We start from the raw sequence: 12,454 nt of genomic DNA on the forward strand, positions 1-12,454 counted from the left end.
TATTGTCTCTATGTTCCTATGTATGTCACTATGTTCCTGTGTATGTCCCTATTGACCCTAGTGTCCCTATGTTCCTATGTATGTCCCTATGTTCCTGTGTATGTCCCTATTGACCCTAGTGTCCCTATGTTCCTATGTATGTCCCTATGTTCCTGTGTATGTCCTTATTGACCCTAGTGTCCCTATGTTCCTATGTATGTCCCTATGTTCCTGTGTATGTCCTTATTGACCCTAGTGTCCCTATGTTCCTATGTATGTCCCTATGTTCCTGTGTATGTCCCTATTGACCCTATTGACCCTAGTGTCCCTATGTTCCTATGTATGTCCCTATGTTCCTGTGTATGTCCCTATGTATGTCCCTATGTTCCTATGTATGTCCCTATGTTCCTGTGTATGTCCCTATTGACCCTATTGTCCCTATGTTCCTATGTATGTCCCTATGTTCCTGTGTATGTCCCTATGTATGTCCCTATGTTCCTATGTATGTCCCTATGTTCCTGTGTATGTCCCTATTGACCCTATTGTCTCTATGTTCCTATGTATGTCACTATGTTCCTGTGTATGTCCCTATTGACCCTATTGTCCCTATGTTCCTATGTATGTCCCTATGTTCCTGTGTATGTCCCTATTGACCCTATTGTCTCTATGTTCCTATGTATGTCACTATGTTCCTGTGTATGTCCCTATTGACCCTAGTGTCCCTATGTTCCTATGTATGTCCCTATGTTCCTGTGTATGTCCTTATTGACCCTAGTGTCCCTATGTTCCTATGTATGTCCCTATGTTCCTGTGTATGTCCCTATTGACCCTATTGACCCTAGTGTCCCTATGTTCCTATGTATGTCCCTATGTTCCTGTGTATGTCCCTATGTATGTCCCTATGTTCCTATGTATGTCCCTATGTTCCTGTGTATGTCCCTATTGACCCTATTGTCCCTATGTTCCTATGTATGTCCCTATGTTCCTGTGTATGTCCCTATGTATGTCCCTATGTTCCTATGTATGTCCCTATGTTCCTGTGTATGTCCCTATTGACCCTATTGTCCCTATGTTCCTAGTGTCCCTATGTTCCTATGTATGTCCCTATGTTCCTGTGTATGTCCTTATTGACCCTAGTGTCCCTATGTTCCTCTGTATGTCCCTATGTTCCTGTGTATGTCCCTATTGACCCTAGTGTCCCTATGTTCCTATGTATGTCCCTATGTTCCTGTGTATGTCCCTATGTTCCTATGTATGTCCCTATGTTCCTGTGTATGTCCCTATGTTCCTGTGTATGTCCCTATGTTCCTATGTATGTCCCTATGTTCCTGTGTATGTCCCTATTGACCCTATTGTCCCTATGTTCCTAGTGTCCCTATGTTCCTGTGTATGTCCCTATGTTCCTATGTATGTCCCTATGTTCCTGTGTATGTCCCTATGTTCCTGTGTATGTCCCTATGTTCCTATGTATGTCCCTATGTTCCTGTGTATGTCCCTATTGACCCTATTGTCCCTATGTTCCTATGTATGTCCCTATGTTCCTGTGTATGTCCCTATACATAGATACATAGAAGATAGGAGCAGGAGTAGGCCATTCGGCCCTTCGTGCCTGCTCCGCCATTCAATGAGATCATGGCTGATCCTTTAATTCAGTATCCCGTCCCCGCCTTCTCTCCGTAACCCTTAACCCCTTTTGCCCGTAGAAATATATCTAATTCCCTCTTAAATATATTTAATGAGCTGGCGTACACTGCCCTCTGTGGCAATGAGTTCCACAGGTTCACCACTCTCTGAGTGAAGAAATTCCCCCTCATCTCTGTCCTAAATGGTTTAGCCCTTATCCTTAAATTATGTCCTCTAGTTCTGTTCTCACCCGCCAAGGGAAACATTCCTTCTGCATCCAGTCTGTCTAGACCTGTCAGAATTTTATACACTTCTATGAGGTCCCCTCTCAATCTTCTAAACTCCAGTGTGTACATCCCTAAACTACATAGTCTCTCCTCATAGGTCATTCCCGCCATTCCTGGTATCAGCCTGGTGAATCGCCGCTGCACCCCCTCCATGGCAAGAACATCCTTCCTCAGATGAGGCGACCAAAACTGTACACAGTACTCGAGGTGTGGTCTCACCAGTGCCCTGTACAGCTGCAGCAAGGTATCCCTGTTCCTGTATTCTAACCCTTTTGCTATGAAGGCCAGCATACCGTTTGCCTTCTTGACCGCCTGTTGCACCTGCATGCTCGCCTTCAGTGACTGGTGTACAAGAACACCCAGGTCTCTCTGTACTTCCCCCTCTCCCAATCTATTGCCATTTAAATAATAATTTGCCCTCCCGTTCCTGCACCCAAGGTGGATAACTTCGCACTTGTCCACATTATAGTGCATCTGCCATTTATCCGCCCAATCGCCCAGTCTGTCCAAATCGCTCTGGAGCTTCCTGGTCTCTTCCTCTGAGCCCACCCCCCCTCCTAGTTTAGTGTCGTCTGCAAATTTGGAAATGCTGCATCCGACTCCCTGATCCAGGTCATTAATGTAAATTGTGAACAGCTGGGGGCCCAGGACAGATCCCTGTGGTACCCCACTTGTTACTGCCTGCCATTCAGAAAATGAGCCGTTTATTCCAACTCTCTGTTTTCTATCTGACAGCCAGTTCCCTATCCACGCCAATACTTTCCCCTTTATCCCATGAGCCTCAATTTTCCATGCTAATCTTTTATGTGGGACCTTATCGAAGGCCTTTTGGAAGTCCAGGTACACCACATCTACTGGCTCTCCCCCATCTATTCTACCAGTTACTCCCTCAAAAAATTCCAATAGATTAGTCAAGCACGATTTACCCTTTGTAAATCCATGTTGACTCTGTCCTATCCTGTCCCCATTTGCTAAGTGCTCCGCTATTTCATCCTTAATGATGGACTCCAGCATTTTGCCCACAACTGATGTAAGGCTTACAGGTCTGTAATTACCTGCTTTTTCCCTACCCCCCTTTTTGAATAGTGGGGTAACGTTAGCTACCCTCCAATCCATGGGCACTGTTCCCGAGTCTAATGAATTCTGAAAAATCATCCTTAGTGCATCCGCTATCTCTAGGGCCACCTCCTTCAGTACCCTAGGATGCATGTTATCAGGCCCTGGGGATTTGTCCACCTTCAATCCCTTTAGCTTCCTTAACACCATATCCTTAGAGATATTGATTTGCGTCAGTTCCTCCTTTGCCAATGTCCCTATTTTTCCCGATATCCCAGGGAGGTTTTTTGTGTCTTCCTTCGTAAAGACTGACCCAAAGTATGCATTTAGTTGATCTGCCATTTCCTTATTTCCCATTATATATTCCCCCGTATCTGACTGCAATGGACCAACTTTGGTTTTCACCAGTCTTTTCCTTTTGATATACTTATAAAAGCTTTTGGAGTTAGTTTTTATATTTTCCGCCAGCTTGTTTTCGTAAGCTATTTTGCCCCTCTTGATTATGCCCTTTGCCCTCCTTTGCTCTATCTTAAACTGTTCCCAATCTTCCGCTCTGGCGCTTTTTTTGGCTATTTTATACGCCCTATCTTTGGATTTTATGCTGTCTCTAATTTCCCCTGTTATCCACGGTTGAGTCACCTTTTTAGATTTCCTTTTATGCCAGATTGGTATAAACAATTTTTGCAATTTTGTCATTCTATCTTTAAATGTTTGCCATTGTTTATCTACCTCCAGTCCTCCCAGGAACGTTGTCCAATCAGACCTACTCAGTTCCTATGTATGTCCCTATGCTCCTATGTATGTCCCTATGTTCCTGTGTATGTCCCTATTGACCCTATTGTCCCTATGTTCCTATGTATGTCCCTATGTTCCTCTGTATGTCCCGATTGACCCTATTGTCCCTATGTTCCTATAAACGTTCCCATTGTTCCTATGTTCCCGGCAGAGAGCCATCACCTCGAGATCAAGGTTGGTGGGACGTCCATCCTTGCCAATCTAATCCGCAGGGCCGTCTCTGCCTTCAACACCACCGTGGATGTGAAGATGGAGTCCAACAACTTGCGTAAGTGAGAACGCAGTGAGTACACGGGGGTTAGGGGACTAGAAGGATGGGCTTCGATGGGAAACAGCTAGTTGATCTTAAGAGTGTTGTGCACAGCAAGAACGAATCCAAATAAAGAATCTACGATAGACAAAAATGATTCTCTTTTATTCCATCACCTAACAGAACTACAGAACTGAGGAATTATGTCTGAACACATCCGACGCCATCATAACGAAGAAGGGATGAGAATCTTTGCACATCCTTCCTTCTAATACATCTCAAACCAATTTTAAAATTAGACGGGTTGAAACTGCTTGAAACATTTGCCTAAAGTTCATTTGTTGGTATTTCGAAATGCATGAAGATCACAGAACCATTTTGAAAACTTTTTAAATTGCTTTCCAGTATCTTCAGAGATGCTTTTAAATGATTGCTGCACCGCCCCATAATCCCAGACCGCAGCATCGCCAGTAGTCTTACAGATACAAAGCCATTTAAGATTTAAGAAGGCCAAGTCTCCCTCTCGGCGCGCGGCCCCAAGATTGAGAAGAGCAGGATGGGATAACTCAGCAAGTCGAGGGTAGGCGGACGCCAAGCTTGGCTTTTAAAGGTGTGCCAATTCAAGAGGGGAATTGAAGGTTCACCAGGTTGATTCCGGAGATGAAGGGGTTGTCTTATGAGGAAAGGTTGAGCAGGTTGGGCCGATACTCATTGGAGTTTAGAAGAATGAGAGGTGATCTTATTGAAACATATAGTGGGAAAAATTCAGTTGGTTTGCGCCTCCCGTTAGCGCCTTAAGAGGGCGCTGATGGGGCGCAAAGCAACTAGCGCCCGGGCACGGCGATGTTTGCGCCACTTGTGAAATTAACTAGACATTTTGCGGCGGAGCTAAACACTGCCGCCACGATCTCCTGCGCCTGCAGATCGTGACATCAGTCGAGCGCGCAATGCCCTGGACCGGATATTGAGTGGCGCCCCCTGCCTTACCGCCTGCCGCTAGCAACGACAGGTTGAGGGGAGCGTTTTGCAGTCGGGAAGGGACTGGGGGAGCGCTATTTAAAGGCGGCCGCTTCCTGACCTTTTTTTGTCGGTGACATTTTTGCACCACGCATTCTGAGAGAGAGAGAGAGAGACTTCTGGAGAGATTCAACGCTGTGTGAAGGGGTTTTGGGGACTGAGCAGCACTTTGCAGGTTCATTTTGATTTGACCTTGTATTGATTTAGAAGAGACTGTGGGGGCTGCACTCTGAGCTCTTTCCCTGGGCCTCTCCATTGTTCTTTCCAGCAGATTTGATGTACAGGTCTCTCCAGGCCGAGATTCAAGGCTGCAATGAGCAGGGTGTGGATGGAGAGCAAGATCGACCCTCCCCTTTAAGATAAAAACAGAAAATGCTGGAGAAACTCAGCAGGTCAAGCAGCATCTGTGAAGAGAGAAACGGAGTTAACGTTTCAGGTCGATGACCATTCGTCAGAACTCCCCTTTAAGAACTGGCCGACGCCAGTGTGTCTGTGTTCCATCGCAGACTGACATCACATGAGCTTCGCCAGCGCTCTGAGGTAGCGCCTCGCTCCTCGGCGTTAGCGTCTTAAGACAGGTGTGTAGCGACTGATTTAGCGCTCCAATCACCTCCAGGGGTGATAAAAGCCAAGTTTGCTGTCGGAGGCGATAATTAGCGCCAGGCGCTAAACTTTGCGCACGGCCGATAATAGCGCCCCAAACAGGGCATTACTGAATTTTTCCCCCATAAGATTCTGAAGGGACTCAACAGGGTAGATGCAGAGAGGATGTTTCCCCTCGTGGGGGAATCTAGAACTCGGGGGCACAGTTTCAGAATAAGGGGGCACCCATTTAAAACGGAGATGAGGAGGAATTTCTTCTCTCAGAGGGTGGTGAATCTGTGGAATTCTCTACCCCAGAGAGCTGTGGAGGCTGGGTCATTGAATATATTCAAGGTGAAGATTTTTGAACGATAAGGGAGTCGAGGGTTACGGGGAGCGGGCAGGGAACTGGAGTTGAGGCCAAGATCAGATCAGCCGTGATCTCATTGAATGGCGGAGCAGACTCGAGGGGCCGAATGGCCTCCTCCTGCTCCTACATCTTATGTTCCTATGTTCTTATAAAGACTGAGGGAGGTGAGGAGATCCCACACTTTTGAGGTCCGAGCAAAGAACAAGTTAGAGTGGGAGACGATGCGATGAGTCTTGAATTTGGAGAACAAGAGTTTGAAAGGTCAAAGGAGCAATGATCACCATAATGTCAATAAAATAGACTCGCATTTCTCCCGCACCTTTCACGACCTCAGGACGTCCCAAAGCGCTTTACAGCCAATGAAGTACTTTTTGAAGTATGGTCGCTGTTGTAATGTGGGAAACGCGGAAGCCAATTTGCGCACAGCAAGCTCCCACAAACAGCAATGTGATAATGACCGGATCATCTGTTTTAGTGATGTTGGTTGAGGGATAAATATTGGCCCCAGGACACCGGGGAGAACTCCCCCTGCTCTTCTTCCAATAGTGGCCGTGGGATCTTTTACATCCACCTGAGAGGGCAGACGGGGCCTCGGTTTAACATCTCATTAGAAAGATGGCCCCTCCGACAGTGCGGCGCTCCCTCGGTACTGCCCCTCTGACAGTGCGGCGCTCCCTCAATATTGCCCCCTCCGACAGTGCGGCACTCCCTCAGTACTGCCCCTCTGACAGTGCGGCGCTCCCTCAATATTGCCCCCTCCGACAGTGCGGCACTCCCTCGGTACTGCCCCTCTGACAGTGCGGCGCTCCCTCAATATTGCCCCCTCCGACAGTGCGGCACTCCCTCAGTACTGCCCCTCTGACAGTGCGGCGCTCCCTCAATATTGCCCCCTCCGACAGTGCGGCACTCCCTCAGCACTGTCCCTCACTCCTGCAGTGGGAGTGTCAGCCTAGATTATGGGCTCAAGTCTCTGGAGTGGGACTCGAACCCATGACCTTCTGACTCAGAGGCGAGAGAGAGATTGCCGCCCAGTGAATCACGGCTGACAATAGACACAGAGGAAAGAGTGTCATTGTGAGAGAGGTGGGAGGTTAGCAATGAAGGGAGGGTCAACTCTCAGATTACAAGGTTTTCTAGTATTTTGTCCAGGAGTATGAGGGCAGTTTTCAAAGAGCCTGTAGACTGTCGGAGAAAGATAAGGCTGATTGAGGAAGGGAGTTCCATAGCTTTGAGTGCTCGGGAAAAAATGAATCACAGCAGAAGAAGTTGCGATGAGTCCAGAATAGACAGAATTCTCTCATCACAGCCCATCCCTTAAGTCTCCCAACTCTCCCATCGAAGTCCATCCCTTAAGTCTCCTAACTCTCCCATCGAAGCCCATCCCTCGAGTCCCCTAACTCTCCCATCGAAGCCCATCCCTCTAGTCCCCTAACTCTCCCATCGAAGCCCATCCCTCTAGTCCCCTAACTCTCCCATCGAAGTCCATCCCTCTAGTCCCCTAACTCTCCCATCGAAGCCCATCCCTCTAGTTCCCTAACTCTCCCATCGAAGCCCATCTCTCTAGTCCCCTAACTCTCCCATCGAAGCCCATCTCTCTAGTCCCCTAGCTCTCCCATCGAAGCCCATCCCTCTAGTCCCCTAACTCTCCCATCGAAGCCCATCCCTCTAGTCCCCTAACTCTCCCATCGAAGCCCATCCCTCTAGTCCCCTAACTCTCCCATCGAAGCCCATCCCTCTAGTCCTCTAACTCTCCCATCGAAGCCCATCTCTCTAGTCCCCTAACTCTTCCATCGAAGCCCATCCCTCTAGTCCCTTAACTCTCCCATTGAAGCCCATCCCTCTAGTCCCCCAACTCTCCCATCAAAGCCCATCCCTCTAGTCCCCTAACTCTCCCATCGAAGCCCATCCCTCTAGTCCCCTAACTCTCCCATCGAAGCCCGTCCCTCTAGTCCCCGAACTCTCCCATCGAAGCCCATCCCTCTAGTCCTCTAACTCTCCCATCGAAGCCCATCCCTCTAGTCCCCTAACTCTCCCATCGAAGCCCATCCCTCTAGTCCCCTAACTCTCCCATCGAAGCCCATCCCTCTAGTCCCCTAACTCTCCCATCGAAGCCCATCCCTCTAGTCCCCTAACTCTCCCATCGAAGCCCATCTCTCTAGTCCCCTAACTCTCCCAGCGAAGCCCATCCTTCTCGTCAACAACAATAACTTGTATTTATATAGCGCCTTTAATGTAGTAAAACGTCCCAAGGTGCTTCACAGGAGTATTATAAGACAACAAATTTGACACCGAGCTACATAAGGAGATATTAGGACAGGTGACCAAAAGCTTGGTCAAAGAGGTCGGTTTTAAGGAACGTCTTAAAGGAGGAGAGAGAGGCGGAGAGGTTTAGGGAGGGAATTCCAGAGCTCGGGGCCCAGGCGGCTGAAGGCACGGCCGCCAATGGTGGAGCGATTATAATCAGGGATGCTCAAGACGGGGGTTGTGGGGCTGGAGAAGATTACAGAGATAGGGAGGGGGCGAGGACATGGAGGGATTTGAAAACAAGGATGAGAATTTTGAAATCAGGGTGTTGCTTAACCGGGAGCCAATGTAGGTCAGCGAGCACAGGGGGTGATGGGTGAACGGGACTCGGTGCGAGTTAGGACACGGGCAGCCGAGTTTTAGATGACCTCAAATTTACGGAGGGTGGAATGTGGGAAGCCAGCCAGGAGTGCGTTGGAATAGTCAAGTCTAGAGGTAACAAAGGCATGGATGAGGGTTTCAGCAGCGGATGAGCTGAGGCGGGGTGGAGACGGGCGATGTTACGGAGGTGGAAATAGGTGGTCTTTGTTCTGCTGCGGATATGTGGTCGGAAGCTCATTTCAGGGTCAGATATGACACCAAGGTTGCGAACAGTGTGGTTCAGCCTCAGACAGATGTTATGGAGAGGGATGGAGTCGGTGACTAGGGAACGGAGTTTGTGGCGGGGACTGAAAACAATGGCTTCGGTCTTCCCAATATTTAATTGGAGAAAATTTCTGCTCATCCAGAACTGGATGTCGGACAAGCAGTCTGACAATTTAGAGACCGTGGAGGGGTCGAGAGAGGTGGTGGTGAGGTAGAGCTCAAAAGTAGGGGTTGACCACTTCTCTCCGTCCAGTTGGGGAACTGGGGGTCACAGGTCCAATCATGGCAATCGTTCTGGGGGCATGACCCCAGTCACGTTATGGTGCCATTTGAGGTCTGAAATTAAGATGAATATTACATTCTTTGTGTCTGGTTTTTTTCCCCCCCAGATTGCCTCCCTGTACCTCACAAGATATCGAAAGAGTCCGTGATCCTCACCATAATACCCATGGTCGGGCTGATCCTCTTCTGCTTCATGCAGGTCTACAGCTTCAGGTTACGCAGGGTCATTGTTTCTTTCTGTTTCCCGAAGGTACGTGCCTCTTCTGTGCTCCTGAATGTATCGGCTCCGGCTAGATTAGGCTCCCTTTGTAAAAAGGAATATGCATTTAACTTCCGCCCTCCGTAAACTTCAGCTCATCCTAAACTCCTGCTGCCCCGCGTCCTAACTCGCACCGAGTCCCCGTTCACCCATCACCCCCTGTGCTCGCTGACCTACACTGGCTCCCGGTCCGGCAACACCTCGATTTTAAAATTCTCATCCTTGTGTTCAAATCCCCTCCATGGCCTCCTCGCCCCCCTCTCCCTATCTCTGTAACCTCCTCCAGCCCCACAACCCTCCGCGATCTCTGCGCTCCTCCAATTCCGGCCTCTCGCGCATCCCCCCGATTTCCATCACTCCACCATTGGCGGCCGTGCCTTCAGCCGCCGGGGCCCCGAGCTCTGGAATTCCCTCCCTAAACCTCTCCGCCTCTCTCTCCTCCTTTAAGACGCTCCTTAAAACCTCCCTCACTGACCCAGCTTTTGGTCACCTGTCCTAATATCTCCTTATGTGGCTCGGTGTCAAATTTTGTCTGATAATCGCTCCCGTGAAGCGCTCTGGGACGTTTTACTACGTTAAAGGTGCTGTATAAATGCACGTTATTGTCTATGGCCCGTTCCTGTTTGTCCTGAAGGGGGAGTAAGAGTCAAGCATCTAGTGTGGGACTGAAGCCTTACGTAGGCCCAGATTTTTAAAGTGTGGTCACTGTTGTAATGTAGGAAATGCGGCAGCCAATTTGCGCACAGCAAGCTCCCACAAACAGCAATGTGATAATGACCAGATCATCTGTTTTAGTGATGTTGGTTGAGGGATAAATATTGGGCCCAGCACACCACGACTTTCTGACTCAGAGGCGAAAGTGCTTCGCTTCTTCTTAGGCAGTCCCTTGGAACCGAGGATGACTTGCTTCCACACTAAAAATGAGTTCTCAGGTGACTGATGTGTCCAATGCGGGACCTACAGTCTCTGTCACAGGTGGGGCAGACGGTGGTTGAAGGGGTGGGTGGGTGGGGTGCTTGGGTTGACGTGCGCTCCTTGCGCTGCCTGCGCTTGGCTTCCGCTTGCTCCCGGCCGAAGAGACTCGAGGTGTTGGGCGCCTTCCCGGATGCTTCTCCTCCACTTTGTGCGGTCTTGGGCCAGGGAATTCCCAGGTGTCGGTGGGGATGTTGCACTTTTTTCAAGGAGGCTTTGAGGGTGTCCTTGAAGCGTTTCCTCTGCCCACCTGGGGCTCTCTTGCCGTGTCGGAGCTCCGAGTAGAGCGCTTGCTTTGGGAGTCTCGTATCGGGCATTCGGACGATGTGGCCCGTCCATCGGAGCTGATCGAGCGTGGTCAGAGCTTCGATGCTGGGGATGTTGGCCTGAGCGAGAACACTGACGTTGGTGTGCCTATCCTGCCAATGAATTTGCAGGATCTTGCGGAGGCAGGGCTGGTGGTACCTCTCCAGTGCTTTGAGGTGCCTGCTGTACATGGTCCATGTCTCTGAGACATACAGCAGGGCGGGTATCACTGCTGCTCTGTAGACCATGAGCTTAGTGCTGGGTTTGAGGTCCTGGTCTTCAAACACTGAGCCACAGGCTGACACCTAGAAGACCGTAGGTTCGAGCCCCCACTCCAGAGATCTGAACACACAATCCAGGCTGACACTTGCAGGGCAGAACTGAGGGAGGGCTGCACTGTCGGAGGTGCCATCGTTCGGCTGAGATGTTACACTGAGGACCCGTCTGCCTGTACGGGTGGATATTGAAGAACAGGGACTTTTCCCAATGAAGAACAGAGAGTTCTTCTAGGCTATCATTTCGTCCGGAAAAAAACACCGGCAAAAACAGATTCACTGCTCATTTATCTCAATGCTGTTTAATGTGAGCTTGCTGTGTAGTAAATGGCTGCATAAATATAGTGACAAATGAATCAGTCATTCATGAAAGAAAGACTTATGAAATAATACTGAGCGGCCTACTGGTGGCGCTGTCCAGGGAGAGTATAAATACTCGGGCACGGGCCCAGCTTGCGCAGGACATTCTTAACAGGAACTAGTGAAGGACACAACTAGACCTCCGTGTTGTGAAACAGTTGATTAAAGCTTTGTTTAACGCTTCGACCAAGTGCCTAGTAGTTTTCTTACGTCATATAGTATTAGACTCTCACAGCACAGGAGGAGGCCATTCAGCCCATCGTGCCTGTGCCGGCTCTTTGAAAGAGCTCTCCAATTAGCCTCACTCTCCCCTGCTCTCTCCCCACAGTCCTGCGAATATTTTCCTTTTCAAGTATTTATCCGATTCCCTTTTGAAAGTCACTATTGAATCTGCTTCCACCGCCCTTTCAGGCAGCGCGTTCCAGATCACAACAACTCGCTGGGTTAAAATGAATTCTCCGCACTGCACCTCATTCATTGGGCACAGCACTTGGGCAGTTTAAATAAAGTGATAAGGCTGAATATATAGGGGGGAAGAATCGGTCGCGCCCCCTTCGGGGCGCTATGTTCGCCAGGGCGGGGCATTACCGGGAGCGCACCCCTTCCCTCTTGGGGACGGTACCGTTGAATATCGTGGTGTTACGTGCAACAGCGGCACACGCGTCGGTACATAGCGTCGCGGTATTGCAGCGCGCACCGGGGCCCTGCTGGACCACCAGGCAGCGGGGGTGCCGGGAAATAGAGCCCGGCGCTCAAGAGGTGGCCCGAGCAGGCAGGTGCTGGCAGGCGGCAACCCCCCCAAAAAATGCCGCTTGGCACCTGCCCTTTAATTATTACCGCCCCGTCCGCAAGAACGTCCCCGTGACCCTGTCGGACATAGGTCAGGGGGCGCGGGCCAAGTTTGCGGGTGGGGCGCTAACAGGAGGCGCAAAGCTACCCAATTTCCCCCCCTATAGTATCCCGGTCTCTGTTGGTCTTTATCAGAGTAATTTCAGAGGAGATTGACCAGAACGGTCCCAGGGGATGAGGGACTTCAGTGACGTGGAGAGACTGGAGAGAAGCCGGGATTGTTCTCCTTCGAGCAGAGAAGGTTAAGGGGAGATTTAATCGAGGCGTTCCAAATCATGAAGGCTTTTGATGGAGTAAATAAGG

At 49.8% G+C, this 12,454-nt stretch overlaps 1 protein-coding gene across 1 annotated transcript in view; it reads left to right on the forward strand.

The window, feature by feature from the left end:
- The window catches only part of dcst1 (DC-STAMP domain containing 1), a 92,881-nt gene that overhangs the window by 75,484 nt on the left and 4,943 nt on the right, over positions 1–12,454 (forward strand). Inside the window, exons 13-14 of the mRNA XM_085978728.1 lie at positions 3,892–4,008; positions 9,238–9,380. Coding sequence (XP_085834854.1) covers positions 3,892–4,008; positions 9,238–9,380 — 260 coding nt within the window. The remainder of the gene's footprint in view (positions 1–3,891; positions 4,009–9,237; positions 9,381–12,454) is intronic.

The sequence above is a fragment of the Somniosus microcephalus genome, unplaced genomic scaffold (assembly GCF_052327205.1).
Source record: "Somniosus microcephalus isolate GS21.2 unplaced genomic scaffold, FLI_Smic_1.0 unresolved_chr7, whole genome shotgun sequence".
In the NCBI taxonomy this organism is placed as follows: Eukaryota; Metazoa; Chordata; class Chondrichthyes; order Squaliformes; family Somniosidae; genus Somniosus; species Somniosus microcephalus.